General features: G+C 40.6%; 3 protein-coding genes across 3 annotated transcripts; 2 read left to right on the top strand and 1 right to left on the bottom strand.

Moving 5' to 3' along the window:
* The first annotated feature begins 40 nt into the window (after positions 1–40).
* On the top strand, positions 41–13,048 carry LOC130564731 (NADPH oxidase 4). Its single transcript, XM_057351081.1, has 18 exons — positions 41–293; positions 543–638; positions 1,496–1,606; positions 1,685–1,769; positions 2,701–2,798; positions 2,964–2,991; positions 3,220–3,292; positions 3,970–4,050; positions 5,003–5,162; positions 5,246–5,413; positions 5,657–5,719; positions 6,531–6,591; positions 7,455–7,533; positions 10,344–10,463; positions 10,582–10,690; positions 11,064–11,132; positions 11,326–11,426; positions 11,552–13,048. Exons 1-18 carry the CDS (start codon positions 237–239, stop codon positions 11,670–11,672), a joined length of 1,680 nt encoding a protein of 559 aa, XP_057207064.1. The 5' UTR covers positions 41–236; the 3' UTR covers positions 11,673–13,048.
* A 37-nt stretch (positions 13,049–13,085) lies between these two features.
* Positions 13,086–16,636, bottom strand: tyr (tyrosinase). The gene is made up of 5 exons (XM_057351084.1): positions 15,668–16,636; positions 14,056–14,272; positions 13,825–13,972; positions 13,533–13,714; positions 13,086–13,326 (listed from the first exon to the last, which is right to left on the bottom strand). Exons 1-5 carry the CDS (start codon positions 16,496–16,498, stop codon positions 13,088–13,090), a joined length of 1,617 nt encoding a protein of 538 aa, XP_057207067.1. The 5' UTR covers positions 16,499–16,636; the 3' UTR covers positions 13,086–13,087.
* Positions 16,637–20,980: 4,344 nt separating this feature from the next.
* On the top strand, positions 20,981–23,810 carry grm5b (glutamate receptor, metabotropic 5b). Its single transcript, XM_057351770.1, has 2 exons — positions 20,981–21,177; positions 22,855–23,810. Exon 2 carries the CDS (start codon positions 23,118–23,120, stop codon positions 23,808–23,810), a length of 693 nt encoding a protein of 230 aa, XP_057207753.1. The 5' UTR covers positions 20,981–21,177; positions 22,855–23,117.
* Positions 23,811–25,099: the final 1,289 nt, after the last annotated feature.

Below are 25,099 nucleotides of genomic sequence, written 5' to 3'. Positions count from 1 at the left end.
GAATATTCACAATAACCCCGCCCACTGCAACAGTTTTTCACGGAAACTGAATGTTACACAACACCGGCGAGAACGGGTCCGAGAGACAGACTCTCACTAACTCAAAGAACATGATCAGCATTATGAATGTGAAAAACCAGCAGCTCCAGTGACGATCAAGACTGATCTACGGTCAGAGGGGAAAAGTCGCCGATCAGTTTTGCGGTGCGTAAAGAGAGCGAGCGTGGAAACCAACAATGACTTTAGCGCTTAAGAGCTGGATGGCCAACGAGGGACCCAAACACTTCATCATGGTGAGACGAATAATCTGATGCCTTCATTGAGATGTGTTTGTGTAACAGCTCATTATGATAGAAACCATCAACGAAACAGCATCTAATGGTTTTAATGGAAATTGCACTGGTTTGAATGGAGACGGTGTATTGGTAATGTGTTAGGTTATATTGGTGGGATATTATCTGGTTGATGGGAACCAATAGAGCTGATGGCTCATGTTAGAATTTCTGTTGTGTTTTTAACTGTGCGTGTGTTGTTTTGAACAGATGGTTTGGGTTGGAGTGAATGTCTTTCTGTTCTGGAGAACCTTCATGCTGTACTACAGCGGAGCGCAGTATTATTATTTACACAAGATGCTGGGGGTAAGTAGTGTGTGTGTTGTGGAGATGTGCTTGTATGTTGGATTTGTTGTCAGTATGAGCTGCATTTCATTGTATTTGTGTGTTGAGTGTTTAAACGTTTGTGATGTGTGTTTTTGTTAAAGTGTTTGAGTATAGAGATTTATGTGTGTTGTTGTGAGGTGAAGTCTCTGTCATTTCTGGTGTAGAGGACAGGACGTTCGGAGTGTGTTATGATGTTCTTTTAATGTTAATGAGCTGGAACACAATATGTCTGTGTGAATCTGGCCAACTCAAAACACATTGTTTAATGTTCTGGAAAGATGCGACACACACACACACACACACACACACACGCACGCACAGCACACACACACACACACACAACTTTATTATAAAATTGTGACAGTTTTACACACGTGTGTGTGTGTGCGTGCATGTGTGTGCATCCATGTGCGTGCATGTGTGTGTGTACAGTAATCCCTCTTGAAGCAGTGATGTTGTGTTTCTGTATGGGGTTGTACAAACGTGTGTACACATGCCCTCTCTGATCCTTTTGCATGCCCTCCAAGCAAAAGGATCAGAGAGAACAACACATCTGCTCTCTCTCTCTCTCTCTCTCTCTCTCACACACACACACACACGCACACACACGCACACATGCACACACGCGCATGCACGCACGCACCCACCCACCCACGCACACACACACACACACACACACACACACACACACACACACACGCACACACGCACACACACACACAGAACGATTGTGTGCGTATTGAATGTTTTAATGTGAACAGTTGTTTCTGTTAATGATGAATTAATATGAATGACAGGTTTTTGTGATTGATATATTTATGCATGTGTTTGTTCAGTTGGGTCTGTGCATCAGTAGAGCATCGGCGTCTGTGTTAAACTTAAACTGCAGTCTGGTTCTGCTGCCCATGTGCAGATCAGTACTGACGTTGCTGCGGGCGTCTCAGCGGGTGAGATACACACATCATGTGCTTCTGATTTCAAAACCTTTTTTCTGAAATTACATATGACATCTCTCTCTGTCTCAGGTGACCAGTCGACAGGTTCGCCGGTTGTTGGATAAGAGTAAAATGTTTCACATGACTTGTGGAATCACTATATGTGTCTTCTCAGGTAAGAGATTGATCTGTGATCTGTAATATCACTTTGACCATCAAACGTAAAGTCTGCTTCACACTGCATCTTTCTGTGTCCACGCACGCACACACAGCCATATCACAATTTGCATGATTTACGTGATGTTTAGGAGCATGTGAATCTAAAGTTGGATACAGACCCACCTCTGAAAGCACTCTGAGATATTTAGATAAGAGATTTCCGTCTAGGTATCTCAAACAAATCTCTTGAAAAAAACAAGAATCGGCACATATTGCTGCTCCCAAAATTATTTATTAAAATGAACACAATGTTTCGATCAAAAAGGTCCTCGTCAGGCAAACAGCATGTTCAAAAGAACAGAACAATTTATAACCCATCACACCTGAACAACTTAATCAACTAATGATCCAGTCATCAGAAAAAAGAGAGGAAAAAACACAAGTATCTACAATACAGCAGAAAGCATAATCAACCAAAAACATACAAAAAAAGTTGTCGACTGACAGATGTGTGTGTGTGTGTGTGTGTCTGTGTAAGAATAGCGGAGTATCCTGAGGGTTTTCCCAGCTGGTTTGATCATGTTGTTGGAGACTCCCCCCTTCACATTTCCTGTCTCATAGTATTATGGTCTTGTTCTAATTACAGAGCTCTGAGGCATCCCGTTACCACGACAAACGTACAGCACAGCTAGAACACACTCGCATGCACACAACACACACACACACACACGCACACGCACGCACACATGCGCACACACACACACACACACACACACACACACACACACACAAAACTGTTGAATAGACAAATCTTTCAAACATTCTTGAAGTATGCTGTCAGAGCGAGTGTGTGTGTGTTCATGTCTGGTTTCCTCTGTGTGTGCGTGTATTGTCAAAGCAGATGTGATTGTTGTTCATGTGATGTTTTTGTTTGTTTATTTCTGCAGTGATTCATGTAAGCGCTCACCTCATGAACATGGTCAATTTCTCCGTGAGATATTCTGAGGATTTTCCTGAACTGAATGTGGCTCAATACAAAGGACAGGTAAACACACACAGACTCACACAAACACATCATCTCAAAAACCGCTGTATGTTCATAAAATACAGATTATGAGCATCAATAGTTTCTGAAGTGTTTAATATGGTTCTTAATGTCATAATTTGATGTTTTCTCAGAAATAGTTTGTGATGTTTCTTGTCTCCTCAGGACCCCAGAATCCTCATCCTGAGCACAGGTGCTTCACATTTCTCATTTTTCTTTCAATAATATTTTATTGCATTATTTTATATTGCATTACATGATTTGAATTCCTTTTTGGTAATAAGTTATTTTTTCACTAGTATTCAATGCTGTTATGTATTTAACAACATAGATCATGTTTGATAACTTTCAACATCTATCAACTGATTGGTTTGTTATTGCTGTCATGTTGAGAGGTCATGATGTGGTTTGTCTCTTTCAGTTCCTGGAGTTACTGGTGTTCTGTTGGTCATTGTGTTATGTCTGATGTTTACAGCGTCATCTTACAGCATTAGGTCAAACTTCTCCCTGACACATATACACATTACATCTATCTCTATTCAACCCTATTAAATCATTTTAAAATGAAAGCGTGAGACAATGATATATTTACAGTAAGTGAACTATATCTTTAAGTGCTGCTTGACCTAATTCTGACCCCAGTTTCCTCTAAATGCAAACACACACGCACGCACACACGTCTGGTTTATTATCTCCGTGGGGACAGTCCATAGGCTTAATGATTTTTATACTGTACAAACTGTAAACCCCTACACCTAAAGATCATAGAAAACTTTTAGCATTTTTAGGTTTTCAAAAAATATCGTTCTGTACATTTTATAAGCTTTTTTGCCCGTGGAGACCTCAATTTCGGGCTATAAAAACAAGGCCACACACACACACACACACACACACACACACGCACACACACGCACACACACACACACACAAAACACTATAATTACTGACAGTAACCTGAAGGGGTCCTTCCCCTCTGATTGATGTGAAGCTGATGGGGGTGTCCACTCTGTTTGCTCTTTGTAATTGAATTGTTTAGTGGGTCTTTTAGTGTGTTTTGTTTATGAGTGTCTCATTCAATCTAAGAGATTTAAAACACACAGTGTATCTCTCTCATTCCATTAATGTGTTTGACAGTGGCTGATTTTATTGTGTGTTTGTGTTGTTTTTTTAGGTTTTCGAGCTATGAGATATTCTGGTACACTCACAATCTCTTCATTGTGTTTTACCTTATTCTGATGCTCCATGTAGTGGGGTGAGATTCTCTCTCTCACTCTCTCTCTCGCACGCACGCACACACACACACACACACACACATACACACACACGCACGCACACACAAAAGATTTTATTCTTATTCTTATTGTTTAAAATGTTAAAATGTTACAAGTGCGTTGATGGTAGTTAACACAACTGTCAATATGTGATGGCTGCATCCTAATTTACACATTATGCTGTAAAGATTCCCATACAAAAAGAAGTATACTTAAAGTTCATTTCATTAAGGATACTTACAGTAAGTACATTTCTAGCGTATTATAAAGTGTATTTTATTTAGTAAATATACTAATATTAATGTGCTAGTAGTACTCTTGTAAGTGTACTACTTGGACCTAAATTGGCTCACATTTTAAAAGTATCCTTAAAATTATACTTTAAGTGTACCATAGTAAACTAAGAGTACACAACTACACACATCAGTTGAAGTTTTTCGATTTTGCTGCAGTTATACTACAAGTGAACCTCTGGGTATATTGATAGTTTAGTAGTTCAATGCTTGTAGCTCATTTTTTAGTTGATGAAAGTACACTTTTGAAATACACTCTCAGTAAACTACTAGTGAAAGTATTGAGAGAGAAAAAATGAATAGGCTACACAATCAAGCCAACTACACTTAGAGTACGTCATTATACTTTTAGGTATATCTCCATCAAAGGATTGGGTGCAATTACAGAGCAAATAGTGTATGCATTTTCTGTCTGAAAAGGTCAAATATACGTAAGTGTAATTTTAAGCATATTTTCAAGAAATATATAGAGTAAACAAAGTATACTTTCTTATTTTTTAGTTTCAAAGAAATTTACTTATAGCACACTTTCTGTACTATCCCCAAATCATAGTACATTAAAAACCTTACACAAAATAGTTCCAGTTGTTCTTCCCCTCTGTGCGTGATGTGGTATGATTGACACATCTTTATCCAATAGGGGCGCTTTAAAATATCAGTTAAATGTGGAGTCCCACCCACCCGGCTGCGTACACACAAACCTCAGTTCACACTCGCTGACCAATCACAGAGCAGCAGGAGAAAAGGACTCCCGGTCAGTTTGTCTAGAAGAGGCGTGTTTTCAAACCCATTTCCCTCAGGTCTGGAATGATTTCTGTGTGTTTGTGTTCATATCGTTGTGTAAATGTGTACGGTTATTGATCTTTGTGTGTGTGTATTTTAGACATGGCTGTGGGTCTCGGCTCCCCTCTGTCTGTACTGTGCCGAGCGGTTGTATCGCTACATTAGAAGTACTGCTGAACCTGTTACCATCATTAATGTTGTCAGTCATCCCTGTGACGTCTTAGAAGTGCGCATGCTGAAGAGTGGCTTCAAGCCCCGCCCAGGGCAGGTGAGTAAGTGCTGACCCACTTTTACAGTACATGCTAGATAGCGTGTGTGTTTTATGATTGTGGATAAACATTTACATTTATTGGTTTAGCGGATGCCAAAGCGATTTAAAGGTAAGAATAGACATATTCTAGATATTTTATATTCATAGCTCTAAACTCCATCCCTAGTCCTCCCAGGGATGCTGCTTTTATTTTAAGTTTATTTTAAAAATTGTGTTTGTGTGTTTTTTTTTCTTCTTTAGTACATACTGCTGAACTGCCCGAGTGTGTCCTCTTTTGAAAATCATCCCTTTACTCTTACCGTGGTAAGTGTGTTTCATTGTGTATGTCAGAAATATTGTTTTTTTTATATGACACATGTACCACAGCGTCATTTTTACCAAAGTAAAAATAATGAAAACAGCAATTTGGCATTGATCCTTGCTTTTAAGTCATATATTTATTTTATATTTAGTATATGCTTTTATGCATGTTTATATTTATACATTTGGCAGTAACACCACAGACTTACGAATGAAAAATTTCTCTTATAATTTACTTTGCATAAATTGGTATGAAATGACACAACTACGTTTTCCTTTAAAACATCATCTGTTACACACCTAATGCATCTTTTCGTCTTCATTCTTAGTTTGTTGTGTTTAAAAATGAGATGTAGAGAATGTTCCCAGTGCGTCTATGCACATGTTTGAATGCACATCGTAATTTTGATGTCTGAACTGATCAGGAGGAATTTTCCAGAAGAACACGAAGGCAGCACATGGACATGTTCTTTTATTTTCTTCACGGCTCATGGCTGAGGGCAGTGTAGATGATGTCATTCTGTTGAAGTATCAACTCTCTCCCTCTCTGTATTCAAAGAAAACAAGGGTGTAATGTTTGAGAAACATTCAGATCTGAGCAGTAATCCCCACCAGACACTTTCACATTCCACTGCAAATCATTTTTACCAGATTGCGTTTCTTTCCACACACGGTCATTTTTTGTCACAGTGTTGATGTCCCCAGTGGTTTGTTTCTGTGCAGTGCATGACTGTACCTAAGCATCACACAAACCCTGGTGTGTGTGTGCGTGTGTGTGTGCGTGTGCACGTGCATGTGCGTGTGCGTGTTTTAGTGTCCAACAGGGAAGAATGCAACGTTTGGTATTCATCTCAGAGTGCTGGGGGACTGGACATGTAAGTACACACACACACACACGCACACATGTTGGGTTTCCATGTTTTATGGGGACATTCCATAGACGCAATGGTTTTTATACTGTACAAACTGTATATCATATTCCCTACCCCAACCCACCCCCTACCCCTAAAAGTCACACACAACTGTCTGCTTTTTTAGATTTTCAAAAAAGTTTATTCCGTATGATTTATAAGATTGTTTCCTCATGGGGACAAAACAATGTCTCCACAAGGACAAGGATTTTGGATATTGCCATCTTTGTGGGGACATTTTGTGAGCATACCGTAGGGTTTACCCTTCCCACACATACACACACACACGCACACACACACACACACAACAGGGTTTGTGAAGACAAATGAAGACCTCTCGTAGACTTAGTGTGTTCATAATAAGATTATTTTGTAACAAAATTAACTATACTCCTAAATCTAACCCTCATACAAACCAGCTGACATTATGAAATTCAAAGCAGACTGATGAGACTGTTTGAGATTTATGAGACTTTCAAAAATAGTGAGCTCACTTCAAATGTTAAATTCTTTTTAATAGTATGATTACAAAACACGTGTTTTGTTTTCTCTTTATTTGTGAGGATATTTTTAAACATTTGACCCTCACAAGTGAAGTCAAACTTGGACACGCACTCACAGTAAATAAAAGATCTCATGATCTAACAGTGTTATTTCATCCAGATGGTCAGATCCCTATCAGAATGTGAAATGTTTGTAATAAAACATGCAACACACACACACACGCACGCATGCACGCACGCACACACACACACACATGTATGTTGTATATATGCATGTAACTTTGTAAGTGTGTATGTTCTCTCTTTTTCTCCATCATGTCTCAGCGAGATTTTCTCAGCTGCTGCTCAAACAGTCAAACAGCTCCGAGATCCTTCCCATGATGCAACAGAGGAGATATCCCACGTAAGTCCGCTGCTTGTTGTGTGAAAAATTGCTGTTTGAAGATGATAAACCCTTAGTATAGTGAGTAAAGTATAGTATAAAGATTTTACAGCAGAGGCGCGTTAAGACCCGCGGTACTAAGGCTTTTAGCAGAGATACTCATAGATATCTATGGAGATACTTTCCAGCAGAGAGTAGTTATAGTTTCACCACTATACCGCAGGGAAGAGGAAACGCACATTGTAGAGTTGTTTGTCCGTTTAGGGCTGCTCTACAAAACATGGCGGCGAATTCAATGTATAGGGCTGCTCTGTATGTAGATATAAACAGCTTATTCCAAGGTAATAGAAACATAATGGTTCATTGTGTAAAGTCTTTATACACCTCTGAAGACATACACTCACCTAAAGGATTATTAGGAACACCTGTTCAATTTCTCATTAATGCAATTATCTAATCAACCAATCACATGGCAGTTGCTTCAATGCATTTAGGGGTGTGGTCCTGGTCAAGACAATCTCCTGAACTCCAAACTGAATGTCAGAATGGGAAAGAAAGGTGATTTAAGCAATTTTGAGCGTGGCATGGTTGTTGGTGCCAGACGGGCCGGTCTGAGTATTTCACAATCTGCTCAGTTACTGGGATTTTCACGCACAACCATTTCTAGGGTTTACAAAGAATGGTGTGAAAAGGGAAAAACATCCAGTATGCGGCAGTCCTGTGGGCGAAAATGCCTTGTTGATGCTAGAGGTCAGAGGAGAATGGGCCGACTGATTCAAGCTGATAGAAGAGCAACTTTGACTGAAATAACCACTCGTTACAACCGAGGTATGCAGCAAAGCATTTGTGAAGCCACAACACGCACAACCTTGAGGCAGATGGGCTACAACAGCAGAAGACCCCACCGGGTACCACTCATCTCCACTACAAATAGGAAAAAGAGGCTACAATTTGCACGAGCTCACCAAAATTGGACAGTTGAAGACTGGAAAAATGTTGCCTGGTCTGATGAGTCTCGATTTCTGTTGAGACATTCAAATGGTAGAGTCAGAATTTGGCGTAAACAGAATGAGAACATGGATCCATCATGCCTTGTTACCACTGTGCAGGCTGGTGGTGGTGGTGTAATGGTGTGGGGGATGTTTTCTTGGCACACTTTAGGCCCCTTAGTGCCAATTGGGCATCGTTTAAATGCCACGGCCTACCTGAGCATTGTTTCTGACCATGTCCATCCCTTTATGACCACCATGTACCCATCCTCTAATGGCTACTTCCAGCAGGATAATGCACCATGTCACAAAGCTCGAATCATTTCAAATTGGTTTCTTGAACATGACAATGAGTTCACTGTACTAGAATGGCCCCCACAGTCACCAGATCTCAACCCGATAGAACATCTTTGGGATGTGGTGGAACGGGAGCTTCGTGCCCTGGATGTGCATCCCACAAATCTCCATCAACTGCAAGATGCTATCCTATCAATATGGGCCAACATTTCTAAAGAATGCTTTCAGCACCTTGTTGAATCAATGCCACGTAGAATTAAGGCAGTTCTGAAGGCGAAAGGGGGTCAAACACCGTATTAGTATGGTGTTCCTAATAATCCTTTAGGTGAGTGTAGTTTTGTATATTACAGTATATTGCATTTCCTCCTAAAAACCCAGTATTGTTCCTTTAAAGTGGGCAGAGCTCATCCTGTCTGTATTTGTGTATGTGTGTGTGTTTTGTGTGTGTTTGCAGACTGTTGCGAGTTGCTTGAAAGAGATCTGGAACACACAAGGCAGTGTTCTGAAAGCCATACTGACTTACCACTGACACATTAATAATAGCTATTGTTGTAGTTTGTTATGTTACAGCATGTGATTTTACTTTTGTACTAAATGAATCCCAGATGACCCACTTATTTTACAACATTCAAAAACTTTATTAAGTGTACTTGAGTATGGTTCAAGTATATTAAAGAGTATACTAACACCATAGTATACTTGTTGTAAGGGTACTTTTTCAGTACAACTTGGGACTAAATTGGCCTGCTCTTTAGTTTATGAAAGCATACTTTTGTGTATACTTCAAGTAAACTTTAACATTTAACAGCAGTAAACTTTTGAGTACACGACTAGTTCACAACTGCGTTTTCTGTTTACAGTGGATCTTTGCAACAAGTAAACATGTAATTGTTTACTAGTTGTAACTTTTTTTTATTTTTGTTTGTTTTTTGCTTATGAAAGTACACTTTAAAGTGTACTGCTAGTAAACTACTAATTTAATCGTTTTTTATACTGTAACTTGTCTTTAAGTGAACTCAAGGAAATACCTATAGTTTACTATTTATATGTTAGTTTTGCACTATGGTATTGTTTTCCTTCATTATAGTTTTAAGTTCATCTGGATCAAAAGATTGAGAACAAGATAGGTCAAGATTTTTTTTTCTAACTTTTTTGATAGTATAAGTCAAGTCATTTTAAGTATATTTCTGAAACTTACATAAAAAGACTTAAAGTATACTTTTAAGTTGTATACTACTAATAGCACACTTGAATAAACTTGTGAGGGCAGGAAACATGCAAACATTCCAAATGCACAAACGTAAATTAAAAAATGTAAATTGTCAGTGTGCAGCATGCAATGGAGCACGCTGCATAGGATAACATATCCCAGAATGCAATGCACTTGACCTGACTTCATTTCCAGTGTAAGCTAACCATTGCAGTTGGTCATCTGGATATTTCAATCACTTTATTAGCTTTTACTAATTTGACCAAGTGATTGTTTTGTGTCTGTACCCCCAACATCTCTCACTTAATTGGTTCTTCTGTCTTGTTCCGCCTCAGAGTGCATGTGGACGGTCCGTTTGGCAGTCCGTCAGAGGAGGTGTTTAATTATGAGGTCAGCCTGTGTGTGGCAGGCGGGATCGGAGTCACACCATTTGCTTGTGTTCTGCAGGCTCTCTTGTAAGTCCTCAGTCAAACCTGTCAGTCACCTTCACTATGATGGACAGACTGTACTGTATTAGTAGTGTATGTGTTGTGACTGTGTGATGTTACAGTGTTTGTTGTGTTTGTGTTACAGTGAGGATTGGCGTCAGTATAAATTGAAGAGGTTGTATTTTGTTTGGGTGTGTAGAGACCTTCAGTCCTTCTACTGGTTCGCTGATCTTCTGTGTGGCCTTCATGAGAGGGTAAAACATAGAATCATACACACGTTGGGTTTCTGAGGATTTTTGGTCCCCACAATGATAGATAAACACACACACAGAATTTGAATATTTGATGTATTCGTATGAATGTGTGAATCTCGGGGTTATATCGCCACCTGCTGGTTGATTTTATTCGTCACCATCATGTTTCTTTATAACAGCCCGTTGGCCAGTCCTAAATAGTTATTAACTTGTGTCATCTCTCTCTCTCTCTCTCTCTCTCTCTCTCTCTCTCTCTCTCTCTCTCTCTCTCTCTCTCTCTTCTCCTCTCTCTCTCCTCTCTCTCTCTCTCTCTCTCTCTCTCTCTCTCTCTCTCTCTCCCTCTCTCCCTCTCTCTCTCTCTCTCTCTCTGCAGCTGTGGCATAACAATCGTCCAGATTATCTGAATGTCCAGCTGTACCTCAGTGATTCTCAGGGATTACAGGTGACATCACATTATCTTTTCCTCACACAAAGAAGGAATGATTATTTTCTGTTTATGTGAAAACATTTTATTTCGATTTTATTTAAATGTATTAAAAAGTTGTTTTTCTTCTTGTTGTTTTACCTTACCACTATTGTACTAATGATTTTCCTTTGTTTATATATCAAAGTGTTTCTTTAATTGTGTCTTTAAGGACATCGGCGAGGAGCGATACCGTTTCCTGAGCTCGAGGCTTCGGATTGGCCGACCAAAGTGGAAGCTCCTTTTCCAGGAGATAGGAAGAGCCAATCAGCAGTGAGTGTACCAGAATAAAATACTATTATTGTTTTTTTATTTTTGTGGTAACTAATCGAATTTAACACCGAAGTTTGTATAAATGACAAAGTAAGAATGGATATATTTGTGTGTGTTTTTCGCAGTAAAAGAGTGGGAGTGTTCTGCTGTGGACCCAAAGGAATTTCTAAAGCATTACACACTCTGTGTAACTCAAACCCACACTCAGGAACTGCTTTTGAGTACAACAAAGAGTCCTTCAGCTGAGAGATCACAAACAAACGAATCAGAAGCCAAATAAAAATGCCAAAGAAACCTTTTCCTCTCTGCTGAGGAATGAAGATCAGAAGACGTCTGCACTTCACAGCAGCATCATCATCATCTTCAGATGGTAACCAAGTTGAAAGATTTGCACAGCGCTTAAGTTGCACATGTATTCAGGGATCAGTTTTTCTACATGAATCTACACAACCCTGGAAAGACCTTTATACAGAGAGTTTACACAAAAAAATGATCAAACAAATGATGAAAACATCTTAAAACAAGATGATGATCAGAAATGATGACAGTATTTACATTTTGGATGAATTTTTGCTCTATTACCTTAAAATCCCAGTGAAATTAAAAAAGATTTTTATTTTTTAATGAAATATTGCAGCATTTATAGTAAATAGCTTATCAATGTGGGTCATTTTCTTTTTAAATTCATGTACCCTCATAATCTTAAATTAAAATCTGAAAATGCACTTCCGCCCAGAAATGACGATCCATCTCAAACGAAGTAAACTAGACGTCTTGGCCGGAGCATCCGTTAACTCCTCCTCGTCAATGCAACAGCTGTTTTTACACATCCAATCAATTCGCAGTGAAAACCGCAAGCCACGGCCACTAATTTTCTCCTTTGAATTTACTTTTCACTCGGAAATGTGCCAGAATATGGAAGTAAAAACGATCGCAACTTTCGGGTTCACGGGGACTTTAATTCATCCTCTCTGCTGAATGCAAAAACACCAGGCGGGTTGGACTGAAGCTTATTTTATTCATTTTCGTTCTATTCTTTATTTATTGGCTATTTGTACTATTTCTGTTTTTACTCTCTTCATATTTCAAGTATTACAATTTTCACATTTCATGCAAATCTATGATCTGTCCATAATCCTAGGTAAAGCACAACAATTGTTTACGTTTTTGTTTTTAAACATACTGTATTATTATTCATATCTTATTCTGAACAAAGATAAAAAATATTAACATTGAGGTCATTTTGGGTGACGTGTGTCCAAAATGAACTGCACTGTTTTTTATAAGCACTGCCAAAGATTTCATTTAATCTTTATATGTTTCATACTCTTATAAACATCTTTTTAATATGACTTGGTATGTGTTTTATGCATAAACGTAACGTTACAGTACGTATGATAATAAAAGCACCAGAATGACCATTGGTTGACTGGAGATTAGTACAGACGTAGCCTATGTTTTTCTCCGTCATGGTTTGTGCTTCATGACTGCATGCATGGTACAGAGTTCGAGATCTCATCACATGACTTTTATCAAAGGCGAGACCTCGCTTCATTTGTCATGTGACTCTGTAAACTGACTGGGTTAACTGGCTGTTGTGTCTTTTCCCGTTAGTACACGTATATCTGTCCTGACACGTGCCTGTAGTGGTTGTGTTTGATTCACAGCCTCGTCTGATATGAAGTTGAACCGTCCTCCTCACTGCTGTTCAGAAGCGGCTGTCTCTCTCCGTACTCCGACACCTTCCATCTTTTTTGCCTCCTGCGACACGCCACGGCGATGATCGTCGCGATAATTCCTGCCACGAGCGCCCCCAAAATTCCCGCAGCCAGGAGCCAGCGCCAGATCTGCTGAGCTTGCTCGAGATACGGCGTCAGAAACTCTTGCACGAACCGCTGGCCTGCGAGACGTCAAACACAGTTACGCAAAAAGCAACAGAGATGAAAAAATAATCTGTGTGCGTGCATGCACAGTAAAATCGCCAGTGTTAAAAAAGGACAAATTAACACGCACAGTGTATATATAAGTGGATTATATCCTATACACTGTGCGTGTTAATTTGACCTTTTTTAACACTGGCGATTTTGCTGTGTGTGAATAACTCACCGGGGTCCAGTAAATATGCATATTCATAACCCAGAGTTTTGGTGGAGATGAAATAATCTCCGTTTCTGTACAGAGGGATGAAGGGAACCATGAAATATCCGTCGTTGTGCCCGATTGGGGCTTTGGCTGTCGGGTAATGTGTGCGCGGAGGCTGATGTCGTCTTAACCACTGCTCAAAGATGCTTAAACACACACACATGTATGTATTGTGATTGAATTGTGTAAAGAATTGTATCCGCCTTTATTTGTAAAAATGTTTGTTGAAATGTGGAACGGGATGTGTGCGTGCTACCTGTCAATAAAGACGTGATGCAGAAGAAAAATTGGGTCATTGGCTGAGCCCTGAACCGAAGACATGGATCCGTTCATGAAGACGTGTAAGGAGTTGTGCATCAGACTCTGACCTGTAACTGCCAAACCTGTTTCTGGACTCGCAAAACCTGCGTCCACAAACGCACAGGTGAGTCTGTGTTAAATCGTGTAAAAAGTTGTGTAAAACAGTGTTGTTGTTGTGTTGCTTTACCTTCCAGAGCGTTCCGGAAGCTCATGTTGGCCCGCCGGTCCATTGGTCCGGTCTCGTACTCTGTTAGTCTGAGCACTGACTCCACGTCTGCAGAGGTGGGCAGCCGTCTGACACGGTTTCGGTCGTGGTTGCCGGGGTTGCGCTGTAATGGCCCCTCGGGTGACCCGTCGCACAGCACCGCGCGACTGTTGTAGTCTTCGGGTTGTGAACAGACCACCTGTATAGGTGAAGTATGTGAACATTCATTATCATGTGAAATTACATCAAAAGACGGATTAAATAATTATTCTGTGAACGGTCAGTAATCTTGAGCGATAAACCACAACCAACCAAATGTCCAATACATATATTCAATTTAAAATGTGCAGGATATACCTTAACTAAACCTGTGAAAAAGGTAAAAAAAAGTATTTTATGTTTGTTTATTTTAGCAGGCCTAAACCTAATTAAATTATGTTTGATTTGTCTAGATATTTTCCTGGAAAACAAGAACAAAATATTAGTGTTTATAAAAGCATCTCAATGCAAAAGGCCTGCAGCAGGTTTGTGTTTGATGCGTGAAAGGTCTATAGTTTCTAAATGCCATTCAGAGAGGGTTTTCATCATGAAATCCAAAGCCTGCCAGCACATACTGAAGTTAATTGGGGTTTGAGGGTCAGAAACACATGTGACTTCTTTACACCCCCAAATTCCACTGCAAGTCACAAGAGTTGCTGCGTGGATCAGTCCACCCTGTGCTTCTGGCAGTGTTACACAATCACGCTTTTATAATATCAATGGTGTGTGACGTCACTCTTTAGTCACATGGGACTGCTTCATACTACATGGAGCTTTTCGCTCTAGATGTGTTTTATCACTTAAATTGTAAATGAAAGAGAAGTGATAGAACCAAATCTCAGTCAAAAACATGATGCCTAATGAGCTTTCTTTCTTAATTGATTTTTGCAACATAATAAATAACGGTCTATTATTTATATATGTATATAATCATTATAATTTAGAATGATCTATTAAATAACTTTATGCATATTGAAACGGATGTAGATGTAATAGGATGCAACGGGAATTTGTTTTGTAATCTTCATATTTCTCAGTGTATGTATTTGATTTAGCGACATTCTGTATACAAACTTTAATTATTACAATTATTTGGGAATACTATGCTTTAATATTCATACCCATTAGAACGCAATAAATACATTAAAATAATGAATATTGATTCATAAATTATCATGTCACAATTGTACTACAATTCTCAGTCTTTGATTTGACAATAAACATCAATTTTAGTATCAATTTACAATGTGTTTTAACATTTGACTTTTTTTGTAAATGTATTAGTAAACATTAGCTGTAATATACAGTATGAGCATTATATGTGTATTATATCTGTATTTTTGGTATTAGTTTATTGATACATTTGTGCATTATCTATGTTAATATATAACTAAAAATTATATAAATAAATAATAAAATTAGTAATTATTACTATTAATAATTGTTGTAATTGGCATAAATAAGATTAAGAAATTCATTTACCGTTGAAACCTTATTGTAAAGTATTACCAATGCGTTGTCTTTTAAGAATAATGCTTTACTGAACGTAATTTACCTTCCAAGATGAGAATACAGAGGATGGGCTGATCAGGTTTGGGCTCAGGGGGCTGCGCCCTCCCATCAGTTCATCCGTGCACACCTGACAGTCCTCCGCGTCACGCCAGTCCCAGTACGGGATGGTGAAGTTAAAATCCCCGGTCAGTTTTTGTATCTCATGCTCCCAAAACAACAGATAAACGCGATGCCAGGGCATGAAGGCCGCCGACTCGTGCGCAAAGTCGATGTCGGGCCACACGTTACCGGGACCCCCCAGCAGCGCGTCATGGGACACGTAGTAGTGCATCCACACGAACAGGTCGTACACGCTGATGTTGGCGAACATGGGCATCGTGCCGTTGTTCATCTGCGCGTATGTGCCCGTCACGATCATGTAGTCCTGGCTGATGGTGTTCTTGGCGAGGTTCAGGTACGAGATGAACCGCTGTCTCTCTGTTATCGACAGCTGGAAGATGTTCCTGCGCACGGATTCGCGCCTCTCTGCGCAGCTGGCCCCGAAGTACCCGAACTTGCATTCGCCGCAGTTGAACCCCATGTAGTTACCTGCGCATTGACAGGTTCGGTTGTAAAAGACTAAAGGCCACTGTTCCCGGTCATCCACGCCGGTGTGGGGGTACTGCGGCCCGTTGGGTAGGTCCGAGACCGTCACATCCTGGCAGAACCCTCGACCCGAAAGGCTCCCGCACACCGAGCCGTCCCCGGGCCAAACCGGACAGCACTGCTTGTTTTGGAGAACCTCTGCAGTGGTGCATGGTCTTGGAAACTGTTGGAGAGAGGGACGCGGGTACTGAATGAAGAAGAGGAGCAGAGAGACAAATAAAGGGTTCATGGTGAGCTATCCAAAGAGAGTGAGTTACATTAGATACGCAGAGCAACGAAAAAAGCCTGAAACATTTTCAGTAGACTTAGGAAAACTTTATTAATCTCTCTCTCTCTCTCTCTCTCTCTCTCTCTCTCTCTCTCTCTCTCTCTCTCTCTCTCTCTCTCTCTCTGTCTTGTCTTGGTCTCTGTTCTGTGCTCTGTTCTCTCTCTCTCTCTCTCTCTCTCTCTCTCTCTCTCTCTCTCTCTCTCTCTCTCTCTCTGTCTCTGTCTCTGTCTCTGTCTCTGTCTCTGTCTCTCTCTCTTTCTCTCTCTGTCTCTCTCTCTCTCTCTTTACCCACTGCATTGCGTACCCTCCCTCCCCAAACGCACACATGCACGACCCTCAGCTGTGTCACATGCTTGGGATAAAATCATGCACCCAGGTCTCGGGACTCTGGAATGCGCGCGCTTGAGTGGAGCGTGAGATCATTTCATTTAGAGTTTGATTAACTTCTTTAATGAAAGGCCATTAGTCTGAACCCAATTACCAGCGCAAATAACCAAAGTCAACATAATTAATTTTGATTGACAGATGCAACCTGTTGGTGCACAACATGGTTTTAGTGGGTTTTATTCAGCTTGAGTTGAACTCTGTGCGCATGATATATGTCCTCATACAATGCTTTGCAATTCATTTTAATTTACCATTTTAAATGTTTTTACATTTAGTCTACTCACCAAAATAATTTCAACTTTTTTCAGCAACTTGAAAATGTACAATAATGAGTTAAAATTAATTGTGTAGCCGGTTTTACTTACATATTAAAGTCAGACAAAAACATACAGAAAATGAATAGAAGTTATGTATAGATGTTACTGTATATGTACTGTATATAACTGGTATATAACTGATCTGACTGGTCTGCAGGGGGCAGTGTGAGGTGGAATTTGTTGGGCACATTGGATGAAAGCCAAGAGACCCACTGAATGGGGCTGACATATGCGATCATTTCTCTTTAATAATTTGCTCTCCTTCTCTTTTCCCTCAATAGGCCTGGTTTCCAGAAAGCACAACTGTTTACTGCTGCTCCATCTGTTGGGTATCCCATTATAAGCTTGTTCTGTGATTCTGCAGAATTATATGAGCCTGCATGAAAGATATACCATTTTAACGGGGTAAATCCAATCCAGTGGAATTCACATGTTCAGGAAGGCTTGGCTATTAATCTGTCATTTGGTTTTAGTGTAAATCCAGTACTTGCTAAAGTTCAAAGTTGTTTAAATAAAAATACAATAGAAATAATATGCAGACTTCAGATACTCAGTGAGTTTCTGTCAGAACATGATGTGCTTGAAAAGAGAGAGAGAGATCTTTATGTCAAAAGCTTTTCATGTCCCTATAAACATCACTTACTGATAACAGCATTTCATATACAGGAATCTTTATATTTCATCAGTGTTTCTATGGCAACAGAGATTATGTCAGTGTTATTTTAGAATGGCATCATTTTTATGGGTTTGTTCATGTGTGTGTGTAAAAGCAATAATCTCTCCCGTCACACGCTTGCCCACTCAAAACGACAACACTGTCCTTCAGTTTCTTGCTTTCTTCTTTGATGGGTTACAGTGTTTTGTCTTTACAACTAAAAGCTGAATTCAGTGAGGAAAAATGTTGAGATGCACTAATTGTTTAAATCATGAGCGTTCTGGAGACAGGCCAGAAAAAAATACTTTGTTTTAGTAATCTTTTACCAACATAGAATAACTTGGTACGCTACAAAACAATTTCAATTTACGGCTGATGTCACAAGATGAATGTAATGTAATATGAAAATTAATTGTTAATATTCATCTTTCTAGGTTACTGATCAAGTTACTTTCCAAGTTACTGAGGAGTCAATGACAGCTGTAATCATTAAATCACATAGAGGATATGTAAAAAATTGTTGCTAAGTTTGTGATGTTGATAATATGATTTGTAGTGTAAAATGCAAAATAGCATCACTTTTGCTTGTGGTCTTTTGTGTGTGGTGTGTGAAAGTGGATAAAAGCCTTGTGTGTCTCCATAAAGCAGCACAGCAGACTGTGAGTCACTCACACCAGTTTCATCCCACGCAGACGTCCAGATTCTTAACGTGTTTGTGTGTATATTCAAGAGTACTTTAGAAAGCTGTCATGTCCTTCATGTAATATTTCTGTATTTAAATGACAACTGTGTGTGTCTTTTGGTTGTGTTTGAACTTTGTTGCTTGTTTATTTTGGGGGGTTACTTGACGTGTGTGTATTCTTGCATTTGACTGAGGGCTCAATTACACACTTCAGACTCTGATTACTCGTCATTATGCCTTTAAAGAGATTGGGAGGGGTTGCCATGGCAATTTGACCCCAGAAGCCATTGAACAATTACTCTTGTACTTTCTAAGAAGCATTCAGGATGCTCTTCAGCTTTCAAACGTAATTTATCGCAAGCCGCGATCACGCTAATTCTATAATTAACACACATTAATAATATTACAAACATTCCAGAAGGGGTTGATAGGTTGTTGAATATTTGGAAGAAAAAGCAGGAAGTCAAACATATAAATGTGACATCACAGTGGACAGGTTTGGTTGTGAACTGAATGTGTAGTGAGAGAAAAATATTTTGGCTGATTAAAGAGACGATTCAACCAGAAATTAAAATTATTTCATAATTTCTTCATCCTCATGTCATGTCAAACCTGTATGAGTTACTTTCTTCTGCAGAACACAAAGAAGATATTTTGAAGAACGTTGGTAACCAAACAACACTGAACCCCATTGACTTCCATTGTATGAACACAAATCCACTGAGACATTTCTCAAAATATCTTCTTTTGTGTTTCACAGAGAAAAGAATCATATACAGGTTTGTATTTTTGGGTGAACTATCCTTTTCCATTACTACATTCAAGAACATGTGACCTGCCCTATCAAAAATGTAGCCACCATCCCAATTTTACAAAAATTACCCTGAGAATTGTCCTGAGCTTTTCCAGCCTATCACAGATTGAGCTTTATAAAGCCATCTTTTAAGATAAATATGCTTTTATGATATTACATGACTTCTCTGTTTGCTTTTGGCGGAAAAGATTTAAAAGCTGCCGGCCTTAGCGTGAGTTTAATGTTTAGCTTATTGTTTATTCCTTTTGGATGTTTGCTTATGAATGTAGGGACAGATTTGTTCTTTAATCCATTTTGTACTGAGCTCAAATGCATCTACGGCCAGACGTGAGTGTGCGTTTAGGAGAAATGCAGGGCAAAATTCTGAGGTTAAGAACCTGTTTTGGCTGAATTGTGGCCTGCTATAAAGACCACTTGCCAGGATTGGATGCTGGTTTTCAGGGTTTGCTGGTGTCTACGCATCATATGTATTCGATTAAACCACTAAACCCATGATGGTTAACAAGCTTCATCACCATAGGCCAACACGAAAAACCAGCACTAACTCACCTGAACCAGTCTGGACCCACCTGGTCTTTCCTGCAGGTTGAGGGGAGAAATGTGTGAGGGGGGAAACAGAAAGATTTTTGCCCATCAGCACACTGGTAAACATCACAAGAGGCTGCTGGAGTGGTTTTGCCCTTTTAATGGTTGTTAATCCCACGCGCAATTGGCGGGCGCATTAATCCCGCGTGAAACCCAAAACCACTCTGACTAAAAAACCCCATCCTGTCAACCGACTACTGCTTTATTCACCCGTGCCACTGCCAACACAAGAGATTGGTATCAATACCAAGTTATCGATCGGCGGGTGTTTTTTGGTTCTTTTTCTTGACTTCTCAGTTCGAGAGCGAGTGGGAAAATGAAGCCCTGTTGTGGCGCGCCGATGTAACGGTTCTTGCGGTTGCCATGGCAAAAAGTGGATTAATCGTCGAAATGCGTCTCTCGACGGGATGGTTCAACAACGTCATAGCCGAAAACTAGCCCCACATGATTAGGATTATGTTTAACATACGCAAAGTCGTGGTTTATTGGTGCGTTTGTGTTTATCTTGATTTTGTAAATGATTTTGACAGGAGCTGTGTTGTGTCTGTTTTCAAATTTAGTCCCGAATTGAAAAGTAGGCTACCACGAGGTGGTGGGCTTCTTCAGGATTGTGTCTCTTTTAGGTGGAGAATAATTGGGGCTTGCTTTCCACCTGCTCGCATTTTAAAATATGGGCTACATATTTTTGTTGCCTCATATGATGCTTCAAAGCAAAACTAAGAAAAACTGATATTGTTTTCGGTCATCTTGTGCGCGTACCCTTCGCCGTAACCTGCACTCAAACCTGCAACAGCGGGAAACGTGTCAAACTCCGCTGTGCCCGTTCGCACGCATATTCCCCATACAAGATTCCCCAGTAATTTAAACAAACACCAGCAGAATGCGCGTTTTCTTTTTCGTTTAGAGAAGCACAGGCTTGCAGGTGACACCGCCGGTTGGATTCAGCCAGTCGCGGGGTTTACGGGGGGTGTGGGGGGGGGTTGGGGGGGAGCGAGTCGCGGACTGGCGCCGGGATGTGTGTACACGATCACGCATTGGCAGTGTCAGTGCGTGACAAGAAGACGAGCCGAGACGACACGAGAGTAGTTGCTCTCCGGTGCCCAGCTGATTACCGGGCTACCAACCCCCAAATCTCCAAAATTACACCTGTGGGAGGCATCGTCCGTGACCTTAAAGGATTGTGGCACGGGTAGCGGGCAGGTAAGAAAGACCGTCATTAGCGCCACAGAAAACCTGTGCGTAGATACGGGTAACAGTTTGGAGGTGTGGGAGCGATGTTGTTCTGGAATGAGGAGTTATTTGCTCTCTCTGCAGATTATCGACGCTAAAGGCTGCGTAACGACCGCAAGTACGCGAGCATTTCGTTTGCACGGGTACCAATTTGCACATAACGTTTAAGCCCACTTGAACTAATGGAAATGTTTTAGTGCAGTGCCGTGCGTATGTATTGCAAATGCAATGTTATAGCCTATAGGCAAAGCTTTATGATTTATTGGAAATTCTGTAATTGCAATGCGATGTGTATGTATTGTACACACAGTGGCTGTCAGATAACCTCTTTGCATTAGGGTGAGAAGGTAAAGGATGCTGTTTATCATATATATCTTAGCACATTGTGTTTTTTGGCCACTGCGGTGTCGCGCGAATCGAACGGATGCGTTTCAGCACCGCGGACAGCGCACAGCTCTCCGTTACGGCAAGGTCGTTCACTCTCATCCGTCCCGTTCAATTTCCATTTATCTTCGAGGGTTCGAGTGGCACTCTCTACTCTATCAGCCTGACATTAAGATTAATTCAAGTGGGGTGATCATTAAATACCAGTCTGAATTCAACGTGTACTCGCATATTATGGGATTGGAGTTCTCTATTGTTTTTGTTCTGTTAGAGCCATTCACCATGATGCATTAATTTAAACTCTTCCATTGAGCTTTAGCTGCAGTATTTTATTTAAAAGTCATTTCTTTTATGATGACAGAAATCACAGTCCCTTATTAATGGACATCATACAGCACATTTAACAAGGAGCCAGTCTGCAGTTTGGTGTTTGAGACTGTCCCTTTAGATGCCGCTAAATGAGGGAATTTATTTATGCAGCTCTTCATTTATATATGCTATTACTCTGAGAGACTCAAATGAGCTGCTTGTGTAAACCACACGATGGAAGTCTATTCTTTTTGTGAGTGTTCAGAGACAGAGTCAATTCCTCAGTAAATTGTTACCTCATTTTGGTTTTGTCTATGGTGTGCACTGGCGCCGAATAAGACTGACTGGTTTTGTGACTGGCCTTAGTGCTTGTTTTGGGTAAATTGTCCCTCTGTTTGTGGTTCTTGACCATATGTTGACAGACTTCTTCAGTGTTGCTTTGTCCATTGTTTTCTGACCCAATAAACAATGTTCCATTCAAGTTCACCTAACAATTGTGATATTATTTACTCACCATAATGTCATTCCAAACCCCAACAAAAGTTTCTTTCTCCCATAGCTAGAAAATGGGGATTGTTAGGCAGAAGGTTTACTTCTCTGTGCAACAGCAGTAAATGGTGATCACAGGTTGTCAAGCTCCCAACATGGCCTAAACAGCATCATAAAAGTATCATAACATACAAATGTTGCTTTAGCTTTCTGTGAGGAACAAACCTAAATGTAAATCATTATTCTTGTAAATCTTGGCACTTGCTCAGATCTCGTGTGCTAATCAAATAATACATCATAATTATTTTCGTCTATGGTCTAATAATTCGTCTATCAATATTTTAAATTGAAATGATCCAAAAATGCTTAAATTATTCATACGTATGTAGAGATAAAAATTTCCAAGATTCTCTGTGTTGCTTGTGGATATTAATATTGCTGTGTACATCTGCTCTGTGATTCAAGGTTATGAGGCTGATCATCTCATGCTGTCCCCAGCTAGAGGTTGCCACGGCAACGACCCAGCATCCCGCTCGGGGTCATCGTAGAAGCTTTCGGACAAATGACAGCACAGTTGAGAGCTGCAGGAACCCCGGATTTACTTTTTGTCTAGACGGATTCGGTGAGGAGCCAGTGGAACCCACTGCCGTTGACTTGATCTGCTCAAAGCCGCTGGACTAAAGACTACACAAAACCAGTAGAACCCCTTTTCATTGTCATTCTTCAAAATGGCCACATGGTGCCCACTCAGTGTCGCCGTACTCCTCTGTCGATTCGCATCCGTGGTGACGGCGGCCCAGTCCATAGAGCGGCGCGTCGTGGCCCACATCCCCGGCGACATCATCATCGGAGCCCTCTTCTCCGTGCACCACCAGCCGCCGGCCGACAAGGTGCACGAGCGTAAATGCGGGGCCGTCCGGGAGCAGTACGGCATCCAGCGCGTCGAGGCCATGATGCACACGCTGGACCGGATTAACGCCGACCCCAAAATCCTCCCCAACGTCACGCTAGGCTGCGAGATCCGAGACTCCTGCTGGCACTCCGCGGTCGCCTTGGAGCAAAGCATCGAGTTTATACGGGACTCCCTCGTCGCCGCCGATGATGCCGAGGAGGCCGCGGGAGGGGGCGGGACCAGATGCGCCGACCCGGGAGCCACACCCATGAAAGGGAAGAAGCCGATTGTGGGGCTGATTGGTCCGGGTTCAAGCTCTGTGGCCATTCAAGTGCAGAATTTGCTGCAGCTGTTTAACATTCCTCAGATCGCATACTCCGCCACCAGCATGGACCTCAGTGATAAATCACTTTATAAATACTTCATGAGGGTCGTGCCTTCGGACGCCCAGCAGGCCAGAGCCATGGTGGACATAGTGAAGAGATACAACTGGACTTACGTGTCTGCTATCCACACTGAGGGTGAGTAAACGCCAGTGTTTAACTGCATCATCTTTAACTACATTATATAAACATCTAGTCAGTAGATGAATCAAATGAGTATCATTAGAATAATTTAGATCAAGAACCAGCTCAGTTGTTTTTGAATGGGTGTGGAAATCAAACTATGACAAAAGTTCTTGTGTGCAGATTTGCTGTTTATTTCATAAATTTGTATAATTTTTTATCTTCATGTTCAATTCAGACTGTATTTTTTCTGCCACCATTGATTGACAACGCATAAACTGTACAAACACACAACATCTTAGAGGTGTGATGTGCATGGTGTGTGTGTCATATAAATTCTGTCAGCATGGCCTCTTTTAGAGTCAGATGGGAATTGTGTGCGAATGCGTATGTAAAGTGCATGTGTGTACAGAGCGAAAACACCGAACGATAAAACATGGTCAGTGAAAAATGATTCAGCCTCAAAGTGTGAAGAAAAATGTCTTTATTTGTTTTCACATCACAGGGCGTGTGTGTTCCATCTCTGTGCTACTGAACATTATACATTCTGAAAATGACAATTTGATTTTGTTGTTTATTTAGTAACAACTGTTTTCATTTTGTGTTGCGTTTATGAAAGTGAAAGTGACCTATTATGTGACTGAAATAATATTTCTGTCAGGTTCACTACTGTCAAAAATGATTGACAATTAGCATACAGTTTAGATTGGCGGTTCTGTTCTGTGCAAAACTCCCTTCCCATCCATGCAGCCAGCATGAATAAAAGCAGGGAGCGCAGCGATAACCCCGGGTAAACAGAACAGAACAAGCAGATGTCATTAGTTCTCAAAGACATTTAAGTGTAACACAGAATTCAAATGTAGTTGAGACTTATGAAAAGGAAGAACAGAAGTCGAGTCCCGATTGTAAATGTGAGGTGGAGCTGGGGATGGAGGAGGGTAATTTGCTCCTCAGCAACGCGATAAGCTGCTATTAGCTGAATGGATTTTCAACCGGAAGCTGTGATTGCGTCATATTTCTATAGGTAGAGCAGGATCAGCTGATGCAAGCTTGACTCACGTGACCTGCCAGAACTAACACGATACGCTTGATTATTTAAATCGATACTTTGGGTTATTATTTTAGAGTAGGGTAATGATCCTGCTCTTCTAACACTTCACACTTATGGCTTCTGTTCTTACTCAAAATCTTTCTTATAATCAGACACACACACACACACACACGCACACGCACACGCACACGCACACCCACACACACACAAACACGCACACACGCACACACACACACACACACACACACACACACACACACA

Source organism: Triplophysa rosa, linkage group LG14 (genome assembly GCF_024868665.1).
Source record: "Triplophysa rosa linkage group LG14, Trosa_1v2, whole genome shotgun sequence".
Lineage (NCBI taxonomy): Eukaryota > Metazoa > Chordata > Actinopteri > Cypriniformes > Nemacheilidae > Triplophysa > Triplophysa rosa.
Note: the sequence above shows the minus strand (reverse complement) of the source record. Positions and strands in the feature narration are given on the sequence as shown.